Here is a 23,489-nt window from a genome sequence, read left to right as displayed (position 1 = left end):
CACCTGAAACTAATAAAAAAAATTTTGCTCAAGTCTACTTTTGTGTCTTGGAGTTTAAAGTTTTTCTCATAAATATATCTTGTTGTTATTTCTAAGTATTTCTCTTTTTGTTGCTGTTGTAAATGCAGGCTTTCTCTTCCACTGTATCCTACCTGGTTATTGTATTTGTAAAATGAAAGCTGTTAATTTTTGGAAGTTAATTTAATGTCCTGCTACCTTATTGAAATTTTTAGTCTTCTTGCATAGGATTTCCCAAGTATACCATTATATCATCAATACATAGAGATAGTTTTACTTCTTCATTTCCAATTATTCTCTTCTAATTATTTTCTCTTATCTAATTCCACTAGATACAGTACAATTTAAATAGCTGTGGAGATACTAGGCCTTCTTCACCCTTGCTATGTTCTTGACCTTTGTAGAATGCCTCTTGTGTTTCCCCATTAACATGCTGGCTTTAACACTGATGGAATTCCTAATACTGAAACATGGTTGAATTCCTGGAATAAATCCCTCTTGGGGATGAGGAAGAAGGTGAAGGGATTAGAAAGCACAATTGGTAACCACAAGATTGCCACAGGGATATGAAAGACAGCTTGGCAAATATAATCAATAATGTTGTAAAGATTTTGTAGGTTATCTGATGGACACTTGTCTTATTAGGGAGACCACTTCATGGACGGTGTAGGTGCCTGACCACTGCAGTGTACACCTGAAGCTGATGCTGAATAATAATGAATGTCAACTATAATTTTGTAGATATAGCTATAGATAGATATAGTCACAGGATGTGAAGTACAGCATAAGGAATAGAGTCAGTGGAACTGTAACAGCTATATATTATGTCAGAGGGGTAGTAGATTGGGGCGAGGGTTTTATCACTTTGTGAGGGGTATAAATGTCTATTACATTGTTTTGTACACCTGAAACTAATAATAATAATAATAATAATAATAATAATAATAAATTGGTAGTTACAAAACAGTCATGGGGATGTAAAGTACAGCATAAGGAATATAGTCAATAATATTGTAATAATTATGTATGATCTCAAATGGGTACTAGATTTATTGGGGTGATCACTTCGTAAGTTATATAAATGCCTAATCACTACACCCGAAACTAATATAATATTGTATGTCAACTGTAATTAAGAAATAAAAAAATTATTTTTAAAAAAATCCCTCTTGTGCTACATTTTTTAATGTGGTATGGATTCTGTTTGCTGATATTTTGCTATAGATTTTTGCACTGGCATTTATAAGGAAGATCATTTTCTGTATTTTTATTTCCCCCCAGTGCAAGATTGTGGAACCTGCCTAGAGAGACCATGTTCTATCTCATTAACCATGAGCCGAACAAACAGCCTTACATTTTAGACCTCAGTTTCTAAGCCCCAAATACAATATATGAAAGGTCACATAAGGAGTTCCATTCTGCATATTCATGAAAAAATATGGATCAGCGAGGACTCACCTTAACTTTTGGGGATTCTGTTGATTAAGAGAAGAAAGGATGTCCTTAAGCACTACAAAATGTAATCACTATCAGTATTGATTGCCTCCCTTTTTGCCCCACTCATTCTTTCACTTTCATCATCCCTAAAATGGTCAATGTTATAAATTTGTCACAAGACCTAAAAAAAAAAAAAAAAAAGTAATTATAGAACTGGGTTTTTCTCTTTTTAATATAGAAAGTTTAGACTCATAACACAAAAAGGGAAGTTTTCAATCCCTTTAGTAGATTTGCATTGCATAAGAAATAATAGGAAAATAGGAAAGGCAATTCCAGGGGGTTGACCCCGTGATCCTTAAAAATTCAGAATAATAGGGCTAGAGGCAACTTTGTGTCAGAGGAAACTTAAATTCTAATCAAATTGCTAATAGAACCTGCAGTTTGAAGAAGATAAACATACTGTCTTCTTCCTCAGTAGGTTCCTTTTGGAACCTAAGCTGATTATGGTCAAAAGGCTGGAGGTCTGTCCCTTGTTGAGAATTCAGGACCCAGGACCACCAACAGTGGAGTGAGGGATACATGTGACTATCCATGCAGATTTCGCTAGACAGTATGTTAAGTATGAACTCTTCTAATTCCTGGGGTAAAATATTAAAAACAAAAATGACTGTTTTATACGTAGAAATTACTTAGGAGCTCTTAGGAGCTGGCATTAGGAATTCAAGAAACTGAATAACCAAGGCTAAAAGCCCAATGAACTAAACAAGCAACCTACCAGAGGCTGTTGCACAGTTCTCTTACCAAGCATCTGCCAAACTTACCGTTTCGTGAAGCTGCCTTGTCTCAGGGAATGGTAGAGAATCACCCACTCCCTATTCACCCACTTTCTAGGGACCCTTATCTCCAGTTCTAAAGTTCAATGCTCCAACTTCATGAACAGAACTATACAAGCTGAGCAGGGCTAGAGGTACCCAACCCCTTGGCTGGACAGGGACTCAACCAAATGAGGAAAAATGGAAGGGGAGAAAGCGGGTAAAATGCATCCCAGGCCTGTATATACTGCTCTTCAAACTGTCCAGCAGCCCCGCCCTCGACTCAGACCTCTCAGGCTTCCCTTCTGCGACTTTGCCTTTCATGTTTAAACTAATTCACATAAATGTGGAGGAAAGGAACACACCATACATGATTTACCCCAGCCCTAACCCCTCACCTCAGGGGTATGTTATTCTCTCCCTAATTATGTCATAGTTATACTCTCAGGAAGTCCTTTGAGGCTTCTCTGAAATCCAAGAGTAGATCTCACTTCTTCAAGAGAGAATATGCCCCATCCTGATATGGGGCTGACAGCTCCTGACCCTAAATCTCTAACACAGCTCAGTTTGTCCATGTAGACACCTATGGAACATGGTGCAGGAATGATCTCAGACAAGGGAGGTCACAATGGACAGCAGGTCGGGACTTCCCTGTTTTAGCACCATGATCTCCTTCACAGAAGAACAAGAAACAGTGGTCTCTGAAAATCCTCTAGAAGTGATTAGCATCACTTGTTGCTTAATCTTCCTTTTCTTAGAACATTTTATTCTATTTTTCTCAGGGTTTCCAAAGAATGTCAAATAGAAACATTTAGGAATAGTCAACAATTAATGAGCTGCACATTTAGTGCATTGGGCCCAATCCTGGATATCTTACCAGTACTTTAATAAGAACAGTCTTGACTTCCTCCTAAAATCCTACCAGAGCTGCCAACTTAAGTGATGCATTAACTTGTCCTCTCCTTTGTAAATGACATAGACTTTTGTTTCTCCCCATCCGGCATTTTCTGAGGTAGCAGTTGGAACCTGGCCCCAATACTAAGGAATAGAAACAGTGTAGGGTAGACAAGAAAACAGAACTGGTTCCTGCTGTCTGAGCACCATCTCTTACTGTCTCTACACAAACTCTCTAACCCTCAGGTTCTTCATCTGTAAAATGAGAAAATCCATTCTGAGATTGTTGGGAGAGTTAGAGATAAGGTATGCGTGTCTATGAAGTATAGCTGATCCTGCATAGACCCTTCCACTGCCTCTGTGTTTCACTTCAGAAAAATCCAAACTCCTTAGCATGCTCTGTAAGACTGAGTATGCTCTGACCCCTGCTTGGCTCTTGGGTCTCACGTCCATCTTTCACTGTCCTCCAGGCACACTGACCTCCTTTCTGTTCTTCAGAAACTCCAAGCCTGTTCCCACATCTGTGTTTTTGCCCTGCGTTCAGCATCCCAACTCTGGAATTCCCGTGATGGCTCTTTTCTTCATTTAGCTTCGCATGAGTCCTTCTCTGAGAACCCAACAGCAAGGAGCATTCCCCCGGAGCACTTTCTCTCACCACTGTTGGTTTATTTTATCACTTAACACTATCTGAAATTATCTCATTCATTTCTTTGTGTGTTTCTATGGACAGGAAATGGGTCCATCTTATTCCTCACTAACTCTCCAGCTCTTACGACAGTACCACTCCCTTCCCAACACCCAGATCTTTCCTTTTCCTGGTGTTTTACCATTCCGCGGCCAGCAGACTGTGTTTTGGGGTGGACCTAATCTAGAATTTAAAATCCTGATTAAGCCTCCTCACACATGTAACTTGGCTTCACCCTAACCCAAAGACAGAGACTCTCATGCTCTTTAGTGACACAAAGCTGCTTTTACCTAAGGGAGGATCTGACAGAGCTCAGCACCCATTTTCAACCCAGTCACCCACAGGTACTGGTGTCGGGAGTGTAGCTGTACTCTTGGAAGAGTGCTTAGAATGTGCTTAGAGTGGAGCAGCATAAATAAAAAGACACAGCCAGGAGGAGCATGTATATTTAAAATTCCTCCCCTTCATTTTCTTCTTCAAACGAATCAGTCCCCACTTCTTCATAATCCTTCTCCAGGGCAGCCAGGTCCTCCCTGGCCTCAGAAAATTCTCCTTCTTCCATTCCCTCGCCAACATACCAATGCACAAAGGCCCGCTTGGCATACATGAGGTCAAACTTGTGGTCCAGACGTGCCCAGGCCTCTGCGATGGCCGTGGTGTTGCTCAGCATGCACACAGCCCGCTGGACTTTGGCCAGGTCCCCTCCTGGCACCACAGTGGGGGGCTGGTAGTTGATGCCCACCTGGGGAACAGAGAAAGAGGAGGAGCAACTCCAGATGGGTCATCTTTGTTACATGGTGTGGGAGCAAGACACAGCTGTAGGCGTGGGAGCAGGATGCAAGGCTGGAGGTGAAAAGAGGGGATCGGGAGGTTGGGAAGCTGGCAGGTAGAGAGAAGGGAGTGCTGACGAGAAAATCAAAGCGAGTGGGATTGTGGTGCAGGCAAATTCAAGGGCATCCAAAGACTGGAGAAGAGGACGAGGAGAACAGGGCTAGTAATAGAAACGTTAAAGGGGAGATTCAAGTAGACAAATAAGGACAAGGAGTGAGATTAGTAAGGCAATGTGTACAATACATGTTTTTCTTCAAAAGGGAAATAGGGTCCCTTTGAGAGTCAGATTAATTTCTAGCCTTGAAGTTATTATAAAGTTTATTATTTCCCAAATGGTCATCTGAAGTTCCTCTTAGCTGTGCTGTCAATAAATTTAGGGAAGTTTCTCTGCCAAGGGTGAAGAGCTGTTTAAAAGGTCATGGAGATATTCCAGAGCAATAAATTAAAAGAATCCAAAGGCCCTGGCTATGGTGTTAGTGTTAACCAGATCCTATGTCTCTGGAGAGGGACTTCTTGGAAAGAAAAGTGAGAACTCCCATCAAAGAAACTCAGTTAAAATTCTTGCCTGGACGAGCCGACTTCCCAGTTCTGGTAGCACGGCAGGGTCCACCAAGCTAATACAGCCCAATCTGACAGCGGGGCTACTATACTAGAAATCTTCCTTTTCCCCACACACATTACCTAAACCAAAGCCAACCCCAGGAACTGTAAAAAACTGGAAGAAGTCTAAGATGACAACGTGGTAATACTATTGGGACAGTGAGATGCATGGTCCAAAAAATACCTATCCTACCCAGGCAACCACGCCTGACTTGCCAACACCTTAAATTCATAGCTTTAGATGCACATCCTCTTAAGAGGTGGAGGTAGGCATGGCAACAGGCTGTAGAGCTAGGAGGTCAACCCATTACGTGGATTCCCAAGGGCCTATCGTTCCTTAGACAAAAGTGGTATCTTGGTGATAAAGGTGATGCCAAGACAGGGGTGAAGGACCAAAAACGAGAAGGGGACAGGCAATGAAAATGAACTCTACCACAGGACAGATTTGGCCCGATCTGGCCCTGACCAGCGAAAACTGCCTGCCTAGAGCCAACTCTCCTGTTTTGGACAATAATATCCCCTGGCCTAAGTTAGGTGGAGACAAACACCTTTGGGGAAGGATAAAACAGGAGGACGTTCAACAGTATGTGCTTTTCTGAAAAGCAGCTCACATCGCTGCTACCACCTTATCTTTCTGGACAATCCCAGAGCTTCAGCTTAAAATGGAGGAGAGAGAATGAGAGTACATCTCCATTTTGTTAATTTCCCCCCTACCCTCACATCTTATTTTTTTTCTTTTATTTTCCTATTCATTTTCTTATTAGCATGTTTTGTTGATTGTTTCTCATTTGAAAGGAAAAAAGAACTGCATTTTTTGGAAGATCTTGACTGTTTTTGCAAGACCAGAACTGCCACATAAAAATAGGCACAATCTAGGAAAAAAGATTATATATGTAGCTAGGAGTGGAGCAGTGAGGAAGAATGCTACTCTCTTTTGCTCGGCAGATCAGCTAGGTCACAGCTTCAAGGGCAAATAGGTCAGCCGAAATGCTGGCATACAGTGCCTTGTTTCTGTATAATTCCCACCAGGGAAAAGCTGAGGTGTGCTCATCTCTGTCTCCAGCAACTAACATAACCACATCTGGTGCTCAGTAACCTCTGAATTATTAAAAGCATGACTGGGGGTACTAATTAATGTAAATGGTAGTAGTTATTTTGGTGGTGTAATCTGATTAAATAAAGACAATGGACCACAGGACAAAATGACCAAGCACAGAGCCAGCTGCATGCCTTGCCAGCGCAACTCAGACGCTCACTTCATTCAGCATTCAGTCAGCCCTGAGACTCAGGGCTCTTCCCTGGGTATTCTGTGTCTCCCCACAAACCCTTCGTCTGGCACTTTCCAGACTGCAGACACCTGATCCACAACAGGCTGCCTCCGTTTCTGCTTACTCCTGGTTAATGGAAAATGTCAGGGCTTCACAATATAAGTGATTCACAATTATATGTAGCCATAAAATGTGTTAGCCTTACTGTAAATTGATTAAGACTCACAGGGTGAATATTGAATTTTTCACAATAAATTGGGAGAAGAACACATCTTTTGCTAAAAGGAGGGAATTACACCTCTCTAGCAACTTGAATAATTTGGTGAACTTCATTTTCTGATCTATTGACAAGTCACAGCCACCTCCACCCAGTCATCCTGTTCATCCCACCCACCACACAGGTTCTTTCTAGCATGCTCACTCCTCCTTATAAAACAAATGACCTTTCCTGCCCGACTTTTGAGATGCTTGCGGATCTTAGGTTGGAGGTGTAGGAGCCTTCTCCTATTGCAATAGTGACCGCCCTTTCTGTCAATAATCTTTTAAAATGAAATCCCTCCTTACCCAAAATAAATGAATGAGTGAATGAATGAATGAATGAATGACATTAATGTGGCACTTGGCTTAGGCCCCTCTTCCCCTATCATCCCCAAAGCCTGAAGCGCCCATATCATAGCCCGAGAACCTGGCGTTGACACACCTTCCCCATCCTTGTAATCGACCTCCACCTCTCTAGTCCTCTCATCCTCCCTCAATCCTCAGTCTCACCTTGAAGCCTGTGGGACACCAGTCCACAAACTGGATTGTCCGCTTGGTCTTGATAGCAGCGATGGCGACGTTCACATCCTTGGGCACCACATCCCCGCGGTAGAGCATGCAGCAGGCCATGTACTTGCCATGCCTCGGGTCACACTTCACCATCTGGCTGTGGGGCTCAAAGCAGGAGCTGGTTATTTCAGCCACGGAGAGTTGTTCATGATAGGCCTTCTCAGCAGAAATGATGGGTGCGTAGGTGACCAGCGGGAAGTGGATGCGGGGGTAGGGCACCAGGTTGGTCTGGAACTCGGTGAGGTCCACATTGAGGGCCCCATCAAAGCGGAGAGAGGCGGTGATGGAGGAGACGATCTGGCTGATGAGGCGGTTGAGATTGGTGTAGGTGGGGCGCTCGATGTCTAGGTTCCTGCGGCAGATGTCATAGATGGCTTCATTATCCACCATAAAAGCACAGTCGGAATGTTCCAGCGTGGTGTGCGTCGTCAGGATGGAGTTGTAGGGCTCGACCACTGCAGTGGACACCTGGGGGGCTGGGTAGATGGCAAACTCCAGCTTGGACTTCTTGCCATAATCCAGGGAGAGGCGTTCCATCAGCAGAGACGTGAAGCCAGAGCCCGTGCCCCCCCCGAAACTGTGGAAGATCAGAAAGCCCTGCAAGCCAGCGCAGGCATCTGTCTGGGGAGAGCAGGACATGAGAAGAAACCATGAAGACAGCTTTCCCAGAATACCCTCATGTGGACAAAAGCAGGCAACCTTTCTCTCAGGCCCCCGCACATTCTCATGTGGAAGAAATCACAACAGCCTTGAAGGAGAAAGGAAATACCAAAGGAGTTGGGTTGACCGTGGGAAGACTGGCGAAATTAGAGGTGGCAAACTGTACGTGTACGTGCCTCTAGGTACACGCAAGTGCCAGTCCAGTGCCGGCTGAACCCGAAACGAGTTTCAGAACCGCAGTGGTGAATGACTATGCCTTTGAGAGCCCCAACTCCTCACCCACTTCCCCTGCCTTTCTCATTGGATTTTCTGGAAACTGCTGACCTACACATCTCATCCCAACCTTGGAAGGTGGCTCAGGGTACCAATATCAGAAATATAAGTGGAGTCCCAGAATCTGAGTTTTAATATCAACTTTCCATTTCCCAGTCCTAAAAATTTGAGCAAGTTATTGAAACTCTCCAGACTTCTGTTGCTTCTTGGTTATAGTGGTACCATAAAAAATACTCATCTCTTAAGATTGTTGTGATAATTAAATGAGACGGCATAATATGCTGAGCAAGGACTTGACATGCAATGTGCACTCAATGTTAGCTTCTATTAGAATGAAGAGAATTCATAGAGTCACAGAGCTTTCATATGGGTGTGATCCAGTGGTTCCAAACTTTTTGGGATCAGATGGCTTTGAGACTGACGACCCCTATGACCCCTCCTCTAAACAGAAAGGTTGATCATACGAAAAAATTGGGGATCCTTAGCTCCCAAGTAAAGAATCCCTGATCAAGTCCCACCTTTTCCATTGTACAGATAAGGAAATGGGAGCTTGAGTAGAGAGTGATCACTCCAAACTAGAGCTTTCTAGTCAAACCAACCTGGCTCAAATCCTAATTCTGCCACTTTCTGGCTGTGTGACCTGGGCTAAGTTATTGAACCATCCTGGCCCTCAATATCTTCATCTGTAAAGCACAGGGAAGTGACCTGCTTCATTCATATGATTATTAAGGAGATTAAATTAAGGAATGTATTTAACTGACATTTGTAATGGCATTTGTAAGTGCTGAAATGTATCAACAACCACTTCCTCTTTTCTTCCAAATTCAATGCTTTGTTAATCTATGCTTCCAAAAAGCAAAGAGCTTAGCCTTCCTTATGTGTGGAATTTGCCCCAGACACTACCATGGAGTATCAATAAGAATTAACAGGGCACCAGCCTATAAGGTAGTTCCTGATGTCCAAGTGGAGGGAAGGCCACCATCCCTGTGAATGCTTCTTACAGAACATAAGCAGAAATTCCCAAAGCTTAGAAGCTCTGTCCTGTAGCCAGGGATCACGTGCCTCTACCCATCCTGCTCAGAGAAGTATGAGTCCAAGCCTGTGCACTTTAGCCTGACTCACCAATCCCCTGCCCTTGTTAACACTTACCAGCTTCCTTACGCGGTCCAGCACCAGGTCAATGCTCTCCTTGCCCACTGTGTAGTGGCCCCGGGCATAGTTGTTAGCTGCGTCCTCCTTTCCTGTAATCAGCTGCTCTGGATGGAAGAGCTGGCGGTAGGTTCCTGCCCGAACCTCATCTACCAAAAGAGGGGGACCATTGCGTCTTACTGCCTTCTTTTCCATTAAAATACTATATAACACCCTTCTGGGTCTCCACTTCTCCTACCTGTAAAACTCCACTGAGGTGAAGCCAGACAACCTTGTAACAAATCTGCAAAAGGCTGAGAGAATTCCAAGGAAACATAGAAATGAAAAGAACCAGAAGCCTATGACTCAAGTAGGCAACGAGAAGACAGCTGCTCTCCTGGCTGGAACTTTAAAAAGCTCAACCAAGTTCACCAAACACTCCTTCTTTCCCCTGGATCCCGCAAGGCTTCCCTTTTATTGTTTCTTTCATGCTGCAAAGTTACCCCAAAATTTAACCTGATTTCATCGGCATTAAAATGTTCTGGGGACACAGAGAAAGATTCAGGGTGACCTACCTATTTCCTGAGCTCTCCTCAGAATTGTCATTCTCCTAATGTCCACCTTAAGGTGGTAATAATACATGTCAGGCATTAGAGATATTTCAGAATTACCTTGAATCAAAGCTATGCTCCAGGTTCTAGAAGAGCAGGAGCCCTAGAGAGGCTGTCAAGGGGGCTCTGCTCACCTCCCAGGATCCACACAAAGAAGACACATGGCAGACCGGATGCACCAGGCCCCAACTACATCCCCTCTTCCCTTCAGGGATCTCCTACTCCTCCAGGGAAAGCACCCATTTGCACGGTGGCCTGGGAGCAGAATCTGCACTTTCGTAAATACAGGCTGAGTACCTAGAGTCTACTGCACCTAGGAATTAGTGTTCGGGCATTACAGATATTTGCCCAGACGTCTCTGTGACATGTATCCATCCCTTGCTTGTTGAGCCAGCCTTGAAGCTGAGGACATCCTGATGTGGAGTTGAGGACTGACCCGAGGGTCAGACCCAGGGACCTGGAGGGGGAGTGCTCAGGGGGAGAGGTGGAGCAGAGAGAATTCTTTCCTGACACGAGTCAGAATTCCTGTTTTCTAAGATCCAAATGAGGTTCATTCTAGGACTACAGCAACCTATGGCTGTAAGAGAATATGCCTGCTGTTACTCCATTTTATGTGCCAGACCTGTGAGAACAGACTGCAATTATTATAGAATCAGAAACATATACTTTTTGAGAAATTGACTATTTGGGGGCTTCTTATCATTTCTACAATTATTTGTATTTTTTTATCCTTCGTATTTACTAAACAACCTTGACAATTTTGGTCTGTAGGTTTGAGGGGTTTAAGTAGACAGCATTTTGTTTTGCACAGTGTAGTGCTATGATGGGAGAACAGAGATCCCGGGTCCCACTGTGAGGCTCCTCAAGACTGGAGAATTCAAGGAGCTGACAGAGTCATGGGGGGGTGGAAGGGCTCTAGCTGAGCCACCGCACCTTCCAGTTAGAGACTCTGCTTCCTTAGAATCACAGACAGAGCCCCTCAGCCTCAGGTTGTTTTCTGTGGGGATGGCCTAGCCCATACTCACCTACTACAGTAGGCTCCAAGTCGACCATGACAGCCCGGGGCACGTGCTTCCCATTGCCAGTCTCACTGAAAAAGGTGGTAAATGAGTCGTCGTCGTTGGTCTTGCTGGCCTGGGCACCAAAGGTGCCATCCGCCTGGATGCCATGCTCCAGGCAAAAGAGCTCCCAGCAGGCATTGCCAATCTGAACGCCTGCTTGACCCACGTGGATTGATATACATTCCCTCTGTGTGGAGAGTGCAGAATCACAGTCAGAGAGTCCTGACACATGGCCATGTCTTTTTCCTATATCTCCCACATGTGAAAACTTGTCTCTCCTGACATTCAGCTCACAGAATGTCCATCCCTCTAGCCATGCCATCCCAGAACCAGGGTGTGAAGTCTCAAGCATCTGAGCACCGCTGCATCCGGACCAAGACTCAGCTCTGAAGAAGACCCACTGTTTTGTGGTTTGCTCTAAAGTTTGCTTTGCAAGGTTAATCCTTCATACTAAGGAAAGGAAAAAGGGGGGAGCTGCACAAATGAAACAAGGGACTAATTCTAGACCATGAGACTCCTGTACTGATGAAGGTGGTCAAAGGAAATACCAGTGATAACAGCAGAATCACACACACACACACACACACACACACACGCACGCACACATGCACACACGCGCACAAGGTTTGACAATTAAGTTCGTGAACTTGTTGCAACAATGTTGCTAACTTTTTTGATATCAGAGGGATTATTCATTATAAATTTGTACCAACTGGACAAACAGTTAACTAAGTTGACCATTTGGAAGTGCTGAAAAGGCTGCATGAAAAAGACGACCTCAACATTCACCAATAATTCATGGCTCGTGCATCACAACAATGCACCAGCTCCCACGGCACTGTCTATGAGGGAGTTTTTAGCCAGTAAACAAATAACTGTTTTGGAACACCCTCCCTACTCACCTGATCTGCCCCCCAATGACTTCTTTCTTTACCGGAAGATAAAGGAAATATTGAAAGGAAGACATTGTGATGACATCAAGGATAATACGATGACAGCTTTGATGGCCATTCCAGAAAGAGTTCCAAAATTACTTTGAAGGGTGAACTAGGCACTAGCATCGGTGCATAGCTTCCCAAGGGGTGAAGGGGACCGTAGTGATATTCAGCAATGAGGTGTGTAGCACTTTTTCTAGGATGAGTTTGCGAACTTAATTGTCACACCTCGTAAAGATGACATTGTGTTACTCTGGTATGAAGCCACAGTTACCGACTGGCCCTAGTACTGACAGATTAGGACGAGGAGTAGGGTTTGCATGTTTGATTGAGAGTATGAGCATGTGTGTGTGTGTGTGTGTGTGTGTGTGTGTGTGTGTGTCTGTGTCTGTGTCTGTGTGTCTGTGTGTGTATGAATAAAAACCAACCATGGGGTTTTGCTGGGAGGAGGGCCTCATCCCCCTACCACACCACACCTGTGGGGAAGCAGTGGCTGGTACAAGGTGGTTCTGTGCCTGGGACACCCTCCAGAGCCCAACAGGGAAGCATGTGCCTGGTCTGTGGGTTTCCATTCTTTATCCATGACCCAACCTGGCATTTTCCAGCTTTGGATAACTCCAGCAGGTGCAGAGCCTCCAGAGCATGTGGCTGGGCATGGAGATACACTGAGTAAATGTCAAAATATGGGGCTTCTAGGAGCTTGGAAGTTCTCCGGGCATGGGAGCAGGGAAGATGCCTGAGTGACATCTCAAAGGGTCAGAGGTGTCATGACCCCTTAATCCCCTACTTGGTTTTACAAATGAGCACCAACTCTACATCTGTCTCTGTGCTTTTGTCTTTGGGGAGGATAGAGAGTACAGGTGTTCACAACAGCCAGTAGATAACACATCCAAGCTGGGAATACAATCCAGCTGTATCTCCATGACCCTGGTGGCCAGGGAAAGGCTTCTCTCACAAAGTTGCCCACTCCCCCGGGTTTGGATCTTGCCTTCTCAACTGATTTGCTGTGCTGTGTGATGTTGGCTGAGTTACTTAACCTCAGCTCGTCTGAAAAGAAAGAGTTAGCCATGATTATTGTTGTCGTCTTTACCGTTATCAATTTCATTATGCTACCTTGTAACTTTATTCTCCACCTGGAAGAGGCACACATAGAAAGTTAGAGACCTCAGGTCCCCTTCCACTCACCTTTATTCTGAGGTCTATTTTACTTAGGCCTAAGAACAGCAGTGTTCCACACCCAGGAACCACCCAGACTGCAATTTCACATCCAGCACACAGCTGTGGTTTCTAAGGAAGGAACTAAATTTGAGGGGACATTGGAAAGGCCTAAAAGAAGGCTCACCCTACATCTCATCCTTCTGGGTGATCACGTCCTCTGTGGCCCTGACCCTCCACCTTCTGAGGCTTGCCACCGTCACCACCACCCGCACCTCAACCATCCTCCAGGCCTATCTGTGGAGCTGCTTAGTCTCCAGTCAGCCCTGTCTTATGAAACATTACGGGCCTTTTTGGCAAGGGTGCAGCGGTGTTTCACAAAGATGAAAGGTCAAAGGAAGAAGAATAAAGGATCATGGAGACCTGAAAACAACCAACATGTTAATATCAATGTTTTTAGCCTCTTTTAATTGGCCTCTTAATCTCACACTAATAGAAGTGCCAGTCGTCACTGACAAAATCTCTCTCTCTCTCTCTCTCTCTCTCTCTCTCTCTCTCTCTCTCTCTCTCTCTTTTTCACACACACACACACACACACACACACACACACACACACACCTTAGGAAGAGCTATTTTCCCTGTAGAACTAATTCACAAGAGTCATTGGAAGGATAAGATAGACTTGGAAATAATTGATAGGTTCATAGGTGCTTCCAAAAGCCAAAAGTGGCCACACCAATCAAGAGAAAGTGAAGGTCTCTCAACACCATCCAACTAACTTGACCCAGGGCTGGGGCAAGGAACAGACACTGTGAGCCCTGAGAGCACAGACAGTAACACAAATGGGGTGATGTCAGAATATCTCAGAAACCAACTTGAAAAGGCTCCCGCTGTCAAAGATGAGACACACTGAGCATCAGAGGATTAATGGTACTTGATTGAAACAGGATGTATATATAAAAATCCAACATTCTTAGTGTTGTGAAAGAAAGGAAACTCCCCCCAGAAGTAAAACTTATTTGTTCCCATCCAAACAGCCTTGTTGATGAGGAAAAGCTTTTTTTTAACAGAAGAGTATTAGCGAATCAATGTAGAAGGAATGTTTCCCCGAAAATAAGACCTAGCCGGACAATCAGCTGTAATGCGTCTTTTGGAGCAAAAATTAATATAAGACCCGGTATATATTATATTATATTATATTATATTATATTATATTATATTATATTATATATTATATTATATTATATTATGCCCGGTCTTATATTATAGTAAAATAAGACCAGGTCTTATATTAATTTTTGCTCCAAAAGACACGTTAGAGCTGATTGTCTGGCTAGGTCTTATTTTCAGGGAAACACGGTATTAAGAAATATTGCCATATTACAGTTTCTAATTACATAATTGATTTCAACAAGGATGCCAACACCATTAAGTGAAAGGATGATGGGGAGCTGGATATCCCTATAGCACCAAAGAATCACTGTTACTTGCAGGACATGAGGAAGAAAAGTAATTACAATGGTCACCAGCCCAACAGTGGGATCAATCTTAATACTACTAATAGTGAGAAAAGCAGGCATTAAGGAACTCCTGATGTAATACAATATGACACACACAACACCACCCACGAGCAAACCTTGCCAAAAACACTCAGCCCTTAATCTATTAAACCCTTAAGATTTAGCTTCCACCTTATAGAAAACACAAGGACCAATGTTAAGTGACATCATTAGGAAACAATAAAATAAATCCAGTAGGTGGAACATTCTACAGGACAAGTGATAGAATCTTTTTAATTTATGAAAAATAAAGGTGATATCAAAAGAAACTTATGAAGCATAACATTCACATGTAGTATGTGAACTTTGACTGAATTCTGGTATGAACAAATCAAAATATTTGTGACACAAAGAGAGAAATTGGTTAATTATGTTAAGCATGATAATGAAAGTGGAGTTAAGTATGAAAATGTCTGTGGGGACAGAGCCAGGAGTGCAGTTTCCAGGCTCTCGGCCTCACGTAGAAAGGTGCTGGCTCAGACAGTAAATCGCCATCAACTGTGATCAAATGGCCATCAGCTGTGGCTAGTTGGCCGTCAGCTGTAACCAGTGAGCCCTGGGCCACTAATGTAACTGCTGTGGCTACACTAGCAAAAAATGGGGGCTAGCAAGAAGATGGTGGCTGAGCTAGCAAGCAGTGGAATACAGATTGCGGATTGCAGAAAAACAGACGGCAGGTTGCAGATACTGTGGCTCCTGCTTCCTGTGTCTCCAACCCAGCCACCAGGGAGAATATAGTGGTATGACTCCCCTACCTATGGCTCCGTGGGTGTTCCTTTTTGGCCTCACCATGTCCTGCTTTCTTATGTGGGGAGCGGGAGCTGAGACCCCGCCTGACACCCTGCATGACAATGTCCTTATTTTTTAGAGTAATTTTTGAAGTATTTGGGGTAAAATGTCATGATGTCTGTATTTTACTTTAAAATACTTCAATAAACACAGCAGGTAAAGTAAATATGGCAGAAATGTTATTATAATTAAATCTAGATGCTAGATATATGGGTGATATTATACTACTATATTTTTTCGAGGTTTTGAAAATTTTCATACTAAAAAGAAAAAAATTCAAGAAAGGAAATAGAGGAAGAGCAGGAATAAGGACGCTACTCGCCATAATTACCTTATCCTGTAAGGGCCCAGTCTCTTCCTGTCCCATTTCACTTAGTCATTTATTCAACTAATACTTACTAAGAGCCAAATTTGTCAGGGCAAACAAGAATTTTAAAGTTACACGAAGAAATCTCCAGTGACGTGAAAAGTCACACGAGCCCACACCCGTTCAGCGTTCCAACACTCCCTGTTGCACCTGCTCCCAGCAGGGAATAAGGAGCAGTCCAGCTGCTCAGGCACTGGGCTCACACTCGCTAGTCACTCTGCCTCATCAACATCCCCATTCTCCTGCCTGGAAGTGCTACAGAGATGAGCACAGAGCAGACCCAGTGCTGGTGGCCTTGGGAGACCAGCCTGCATGCCCAAGGGAGGTCGTCCGTCTGCCATAACCAGGGACGTGTTAGTTCAGAATGGCCAGGATACCTGAGCTGGACTGGCCTCCAGCTCACCGAGTATGGCTCCGTCCACATCATTTTACACATGAGGAAGCTGAGGCAAAGAAAGGTAAAGGGACAGAGTTAAAATTTCACAGCCTAGACTGGCATTTCAAAGAGCCTAGACTGGAATCCAGGTGTTCTGGCTTTGGCCCAAGTTCTTCCCTTTGTAGCACACAACATCCTGCCTCACCCACACTGTGAACTTCCAGGGTCCTGGGCTGTGCCCACAGCCACATCAGTGCAAGCCTCATAGTGTATAGTAAGGCTGAGCTTGCATGGCAGAACCTCAAACAGGAAAAGGCTCCAGTACAGAGAGAAACTGAAAATGGCTGGAAGTCACAGCCTCTCTGAAACGCATCTTCCTTCCCTGACAGAAACAGGAATCTGTTTCTCCAGGTGGGTGAGTGTGCAGAGAGGAAGCTGACCCGCTAAGCCATACATTTGTTCACAGTGCAGATTCCCCTCTCCGGCCAGTCAGAGCTCATGCTTCTCTTCCACACGATTTCTCTCTCTCTCAGTTCTATTTTGAATTCAGGCTTGTAGAGCTCAGACCAGTTCTGTGCTGCTGAGACCCTGGAGGTGAAGGTTCCCTGTGTGCTTCTGGAGCATCTCTGCCCAGCAATCAAGGGCTGAAGATGAGGGAGGTGGAAGGACCGAATAGAGAAGGAGTTTCTTTCCTCCAGAAAACCATGACACCTCTCACACAGGCCCAGTGCTGGGATAACCACGGAAGGTACCTTCTCTGTCATTCCTACAACAGATATCTATCGTGCTATTATGTGCAAGAAGGCATGGACAGGAACTGGGCTAATTCTTTTTCATCCTTCAGTTCTCTCATTAAAAGTCATTTCCTACAAGAAGTCTGAAAAACCACATGGGTCTCCTACTGGGTGTTCCCACAAGCCCTCTCTTCCCTATCACTGCATTTGTCACACTATTTTATATATGCTTGTTCAATTTTCTGACTTCCCTAGTAGAGGGAGTATGTTCTATGAGATCAAGGAACCCTTATTTACTCCCTGAATCCCCAGCATCGAGCACAGTGCTTGAATGTAGCAGGTGCTCAATAAATGTACAGGTGATTAGAATGAAAACCCTGCCCTAAGGAGGCTTGCAGTTGATTTAGCGAAAACAGTGGCCAGTGCCTAAGAGGTAATAAGAATTCAAAGGAGGAAAAACAACTTCTGGATCAGTTTCTTAGAGGAAGAATATATGCAGAGACCTTGAGGAATTTAGACATGCCAATGTGACCATTTTAGTTGGATTTAGGAGCAGTGTGAACAAAAGACAGGAAAATTTAGGGCAGGTCCTACAAAGTATTCAGTTTCTCTGAGGCATAGGCCCATGAGGACAGAGCAGATGAGGCATGTGCCACCTACGGCCGTCCACCACGGGCAGAGGAGCCCATGTTTTGTAGAACATCAAGAAAAGCAATTTTACAACTTTACAGCCCTTTTATTATTCTGACATAAGAAAGCTTTCCTTATATCAATCTTATATTATTTCTATTTTAATATTAGTCATTTTCTTTTGCTTTCCCCTCAGAGGAATAAAATCAGCTAATCCAAGTTCTGTAGAAGGAGGCTTTGTAGCTTTAATAATCATTTAAAAGTACCCAAAAACAATAAAACCGAGATATTGCTTAGGAAAGAAACTGAGGTAGGACAGCAGTGTATGCCATGTGAAAACCTGAGACCAGTCCTTATACCCCCGACCACCTGCACAGTCAACTGTCACGCAGTGGCTTTCAGTAAGCATATTATTACACCGAATTGTTTCTAGTTGTCAGGTTGGGATAATAAATCACCCATGTTTTAGGATCTAAGTCAGACATGGCAAGTAAAACGTAGATCCAACAGGGTTACAGAGGGATAATTAAAGGAAGAACAAATGTGACTCATGAAAGATTGAATTATCTCTGCTCAAAATCCTCCCATCAGAGCATACTTGGAACTACTCAAAACAAAGAAGAGACGACAAAGTAAAAACAAGAACAGAGGGTCCACCAGAGTCCACAGCGGTAAGAAAGCAGCTCAGGAGAGGGCCTGGGTCCCAGGCGCTGCCGGCCTACGGCAGAAGACCCGCCTTAGGGACGGCAGGGGTGCTGGGGAAGTGGACTGCCAGCAGAGGACCCTGTGGTGTCAAAGGGCCCTTGAGCCTTAGCCGACAGGGGGCGCAAGTGAGGAGACAACGCTTAAGGAGTTTCAGACCGATGGGCACAGTGCCCACGTGTTTTCCCTCCTCTCTCACAGCTCACTATCTGGGAGAAACCCTCGCAGGAAGACTCTGACAGGGGCAATGTCACAGCTGCTCATAGCTCCGTCAGAGCCCTGGTGGCCAAAGGGAAAAGGAGCAGTTGGTCCACTTCCTCCCCCCAGGAGTGCCACAGCCACCTACTCACCCCTATCATTGGCCCGTATTCACCAGCTATTTCCTCCTCGAAAACTATTTTTAACTTTTCATCTTCCTTTCAAGGCCCTCAGGAACCCTCAGAAAGGACTCTCACCAGCAGCATTAACCCTTTAGCTCTGCATGGGCCTGACTTGGGCCTGGGAGCTTCCTATGAAAACTCACCTCCTCCTTCACCTAGCGCCTTTGCCCCAGCCATGGCCTGTGGGAGCTCTGCTCCTCAGGGCCTCTCTGCTGCCCAGAGGCGCGGACCCAGTGACCTCTGTGGGAAACTGCACTTAATGAAGACAAAGAAGGATGCAGCAGTGCTGTGCAGCCCCCTGGGGGCCCCAAGCAATGCTCTGAGGTCAGAATATGAATATAGACCCTGAAGAGCTCAGCTATGCCTGCCCACACAGGGGCAGTTTGGAGCACCACAGACATAGAAGCAGTGTCCATTTTGCCCCCAGAACACTCTGCCCTCTAACTGCCCAGTTTTTCATGAGACAGGCTCTTTGTTGCCATTTGATGCCCATCTCCACTCACACACAGCCGGTGCTCCTCACATGCAGTCGGTGCTCCTCACTCACATGAAGCAGGTGCTCCCCAATCCAGAAGGAATGCACTTAAGGAGGCTATAAACCCTCACCTGCCCTTAACCACAGACACTTTCTCTAAACCCTGGAATTATAGACTCAGGCTTGGCTTGGATCCCCTGCCAGGATTCTCCATACCACCTCCCAAAAAGAGGTCAGATTCGCCGTTCCCAGGACAACTGCTTCTAGAGGGACACTGGGGACAGATGGGAATGGTCAGTGATAGGGTTAGTTGTAAATTTCTTACCCGGAACCTATAAAAATGCTGGCTCTAACGCTCCTTAATACAGAGGCAGCCTCTGCACCCAAACCTCCACTAGGGAAGGGGAGCATGGGGGATGGCTGCCCAAAACTTAACCTATTACAGAAAGTAAAGTTCTTTCTGTAACGGTGGGATTCTTTTGGTCTATGTTTATAGATGTGCCATTCCAGCCTTTCAGGAATGAGTCAGGGACTTTTAAATAGAGGTTCTATGAGTGGGAAATGGTCAATAAAAAAATGTTATCCTATGGCAGAGTAATACTCCATTGTATAAATGAACCACAGTTTCTTAATCCAGTCGTCTACCAATGGGCATTTCGGTTGTTTCCATGTCTTGGCTGTTGTGAATAGTGCTGCAATAAACATAGGGGTGCATATATTTTTTCGAATTAGCATTTTGGATTTCTCTGGATAGATACCTAAGAGTGGGGTTGCTGGGTCATAACGTAGTTCCATTTCCAGTTTTTTGAGATACCTCCATCCTGATTTCCATAGTGGCTGCACCAATCTGCAATCCCACCAACAGTGAACAAGGAATCCCTTTTCTCCACATCCTCAACAGCACTTGTTGTTTGTTGATTTATTGATGATAGCCATTCTGACAGGGGTGAGGTGGTATCTCCTTGTGGTTCTAATTTGCATTTCCCTGATGATTAGTGATGTTGAGCATCTTTTCATATGTCTGTGGGCCATCTGTATGTCCTCTTGGGAAAAATTCAGGCCTTCTGCCCATTTTTTAATTGGGTTGTTTGTTTTTTTTGGTGTTGAGTTGAATGAGTTTTTTATAAATTTTGGATATTGAAATCTTACCATTTGCAATGATATGGATGGACCTAGAGAACATTATGCTAACTGAAATAAGCCAAAGAGAGAAAGACAAATACCATATGATCTCACTTATATGTGAAATCTAAAGAACAGAATAAATGAGCAAACAAAACACAAATAATCTCAGAGATATAGAGAAAAAACTGATGACTGCTAGGTGGGAGGGGGTTAGGGTGAGGGAATTAGAAAGCACAAAGTGGTAGCCACAATATTGCCACGGGGATACGAAAGACAGTTTGGGGGATATAATCAATAATGTTATAAAAATTTTGTAGGGTGTCAGATGGGCACTTGTCTTATTAGTGAGACCACTTCATGGACAGTGTAGATGCCTGACCACTGCAGTGTACACCTGAAGCTGAAGCTGAATAATATTGAATGTCAACTATAATTTAATATATCCATAGTCATGGGATGTGGCGTACAGCATGGGGAATAGAGTCAATGGAATTGTAACAGCTGTATACGATTTCAGAAGGGTAGTAGATTGGGGGGGTTATCACTTTGTGAGGGGTGTAAATGTCTAACTATTACATTGTTTTGTACACCTGAAACTAATAAAAAAATGTTATCCTATTAAGACAATGTTGCCGATGCAATTAAGTTTTCTAAATAGAACCTGTTATAAAAAATTCGGTTTCACGATAAATAAAAGATATTCTCTTTTCATAATAATCAGCCATAGATTTTCAGTTAAACATCTAAATTCTGTAGCACATTTAAAATAAGGTTTTACTGTTTAAATTTTTGATTGACCAGGTATTTTCAGGAACTTGCCTACTGAATACACACCAACGTTTGCTCAGAGGGCTAAATTATGATCCTTGGCTCCCAGTAAGCCTCCTTGAGGGTCCACTCTGAGAGCCACTACGACATTCAGGTGAAAATTATTAGGTTGGTGCAAACATAATTGTGGTTTAAAAGGTAAAAAATAATTGCAAAAACCACAATTACGTTTGCACCAACCTAATAAAACATGTAAGAGAAAGCACTTTGAAAATTATAAAGCACTAGTTAATGCTAGATATTATAAATATTAAATATGCAATCTTGAGTATGCTGCCTAGGATTTGCTTCAAAATAATGGGCGAGAGGAAAGGAAAATAAACAAAGCAAGACTCATCCTAAGTAGATTACTTGTGGGAACTGAATGAGGCATATACAGGGTCATTATACCATTCTCTGTCCTTCTGTATATGTTTGAAATTCTCTTTAATAAAAAGTTTAAAAGTAAAGCTAGATGGATTTTGAACCATAAACTACATGCAAGTTTGAACCATAACTCCTCTTCATTTTGTAGGTGACAAAAAAACAGCACAGAGAAGTTAAGTGACCTTCTTGAAGTCACACAGCTAGCTGCAGAGCCAGGAGCCAAAATCCTGAACTCCTGGCTCTGGGCTCCTTGTATAGTCCCACCCAAGGGCCTCAGGTAGAAGTGGATTCCTCTGGCCACTCTCCCGAATAGCCTCCGAGTTTTTAAAGCTCCCAGGTGTGTCTGGGAACAAGCTCAGGAAGAGGGACTTTGCTGGACAGACCTGGAGTTAGAAACAACAGAGCTGGAGCCAGACAGAGGCCCTGGGCACTTTCCACAATGAGCAGGGGCTAGGGGAGGAGGGGAGGTTCTCCCCTGACCTGTGTGGTCACTGACACCCAGAGAACCTGACCTTGGCCTGTGACACATACTTAGTCTGTCCCCTTCCCCCACCCAAACTTTCCAGCCCACCTCCCTACTGCTGAAATACCAGGGCTCTGGACCAGGAGACCTGGGTTCCCAGGTGGTCACAGAAGTGGATTGGAGGCGGCTGTTACCCACCCCTGGATGCAGAGGATGAAGGGAGAGATTCTAGGGGGTGGAACTAGTGTGGAGAGGCCTCCTCCCCAGCAATTAAGATCCATGTCTGCAAAAGGAGACAGATGCCGCGGTGGGGCAAAGGGGCCATCGCCTGGCCCCCTAAGTCGGGGTAGGAAACGAAACAAACGAGAAGTCCGAGGTCCCCTGGCTGCCGCAGGGAGACTTCGGTATGCCAAAGTCCTGACTTTGACCGCTGGAAAAACTGGGACTTGGCGCGGGTGCCAGGTGTCTGGGAAGCTGAGTGCTCAAGTTGTAAGGGCCCCAAACCCAAGCCAGTGGCCGGGGACGGAGAGACTACTACCTCCAGTCTGGGGCACTGTGACTCCCTAAGTCCCCTGTCACATTCGGGGACACCGACACATGTGGTTGGGGTTAGGGACCTGAATGAGCCCACCCCCCCAGCCGCAGGCCAGGCCCACCCACCTGGAATCGCTGGACTGTCCCCACTCCCCCATTCTGGTCCCTGAGCTGTCCGTCTGGGGATCCCTCAGAATCTCCCCTCTCCTGCACTGGGCTTCCCATGTCCTTCGTCCCCTTACTCGCGTGCCCAGATCTCCACTAGGTACCTTTGGAGGGCAACCTGCCCCGGCTCTGCACTTTCCCTCTATAATAAAATGTACTGGCACCAGGTGTCCTCCGCCCGGGGGGGCCGACCCCCACACACACACCCCGACCCTGAACTGACACCCCCAAGAGACTTCCAGCTCTGGAGATCTAAAGCGATGGATCCGTTAGCCCCCACGGAGACGCGGCTCCGCAAGGCGCCCGCCCCCTCCCCGACCCCTGCCGGGGCCCGGCCCCAAGGCCCTGGCAGGCTCACCATCGCGACTGCTCTCTTCGCCCGCTCGCCTCGGAGCTGGGCCTGCCCACCCCAACTGCTCCAGATACAGCCGCCTCCGCTGTTGTGACACACTGGGCGGGAGGGGCCCGGGGACAGACATGCTGGGCCAGCAGCTGCCCCGCGGCATCACAGTGCCCGGGGAGGGGAGGGACCCGGCATGTCACAGTTGCTTCCCCCCGCCCCCCGCCCCTCCCAGCGCTCAGATCTCCCGGCCTGGGCACCCCTGTTGCGTGCGCGTGGGAACTGCGCAGTTGGGTTCCCGGCGGCTGGGTGGGGTCGCCTTCCTATTACCAAAACGCACTCCTCCACTCTGTAAGATAGGCCATTATTATTCCAGCTCCTTGGGAAAGAAATGTGCAAATGCTGTTAGACAAAATGTTCATCGCTCCCCAGGCAGGAAACGCACTTAGCTGGGGTTAGT

General features: G+C 45.2%; 1 protein-coding gene across 1 annotated transcript; it reads right to left on the bottom strand.

Annotated features, from left to right (window-relative positions):
* Positions 1-1,182: 1,182 nt before the first annotated feature.
* LOC117029314 (tubulin alpha-8 chain) lies at positions 1,183-23,238 on the bottom strand. Its single transcript, XM_033118500.1, has 5 exons — positions 23,048-23,238; positions 11,071-11,293; positions 9,456-9,604; positions 7,314-7,994; positions 1,183-4,588 (listed from the first exon to the last, which is right to left on the bottom strand). The coding sequence occupies exons 1-5, from the start codon at positions 23,048-23,050 to the stop codon at positions 4,295-4,297; spliced, it is 1,350 nt and encodes a 449-aa protein (XP_032974391.1). The 5' UTR covers positions 23,051-23,238; the 3' UTR covers positions 1,183-4,294.
* Between the last annotated feature and the right edge of the window lie 251 nt (positions 23,239-23,489).

The sequence above is a fragment of the Rhinolophus ferrumequinum genome, chromosome 10 (assembly GCF_004115265.2).
Source record: "Rhinolophus ferrumequinum isolate MPI-CBG mRhiFer1 chromosome 10, mRhiFer1_v1.p, whole genome shotgun sequence".
Lineage (NCBI taxonomy): Eukaryota > Metazoa > Chordata > Mammalia > Chiroptera > Rhinolophidae > Rhinolophus > Rhinolophus ferrumequinum.
Note: the sequence above shows the minus strand (reverse complement) of the source record. Positions and strands in the feature narration are given on the sequence as shown.

Coding starts and splice junctions, on each gene's coding strand:
- LOC117029314 (XM_033118500.1), bottom strand. Junction 7,995..9,455: donor TGGACCGCGTAAGGAAGCTG/GTAAGTGTTAAC, acceptor TGCTCTCCCCAG/ACAGATGCCTGCGCTGGCTT. Junction 4,589..7,313: donor GGTGTCCCACAGGCTTCAAG/GTGAGACTGAGG, acceptor TCTGTTCCCCAG/GTGGGCATCAACTACCAGCC.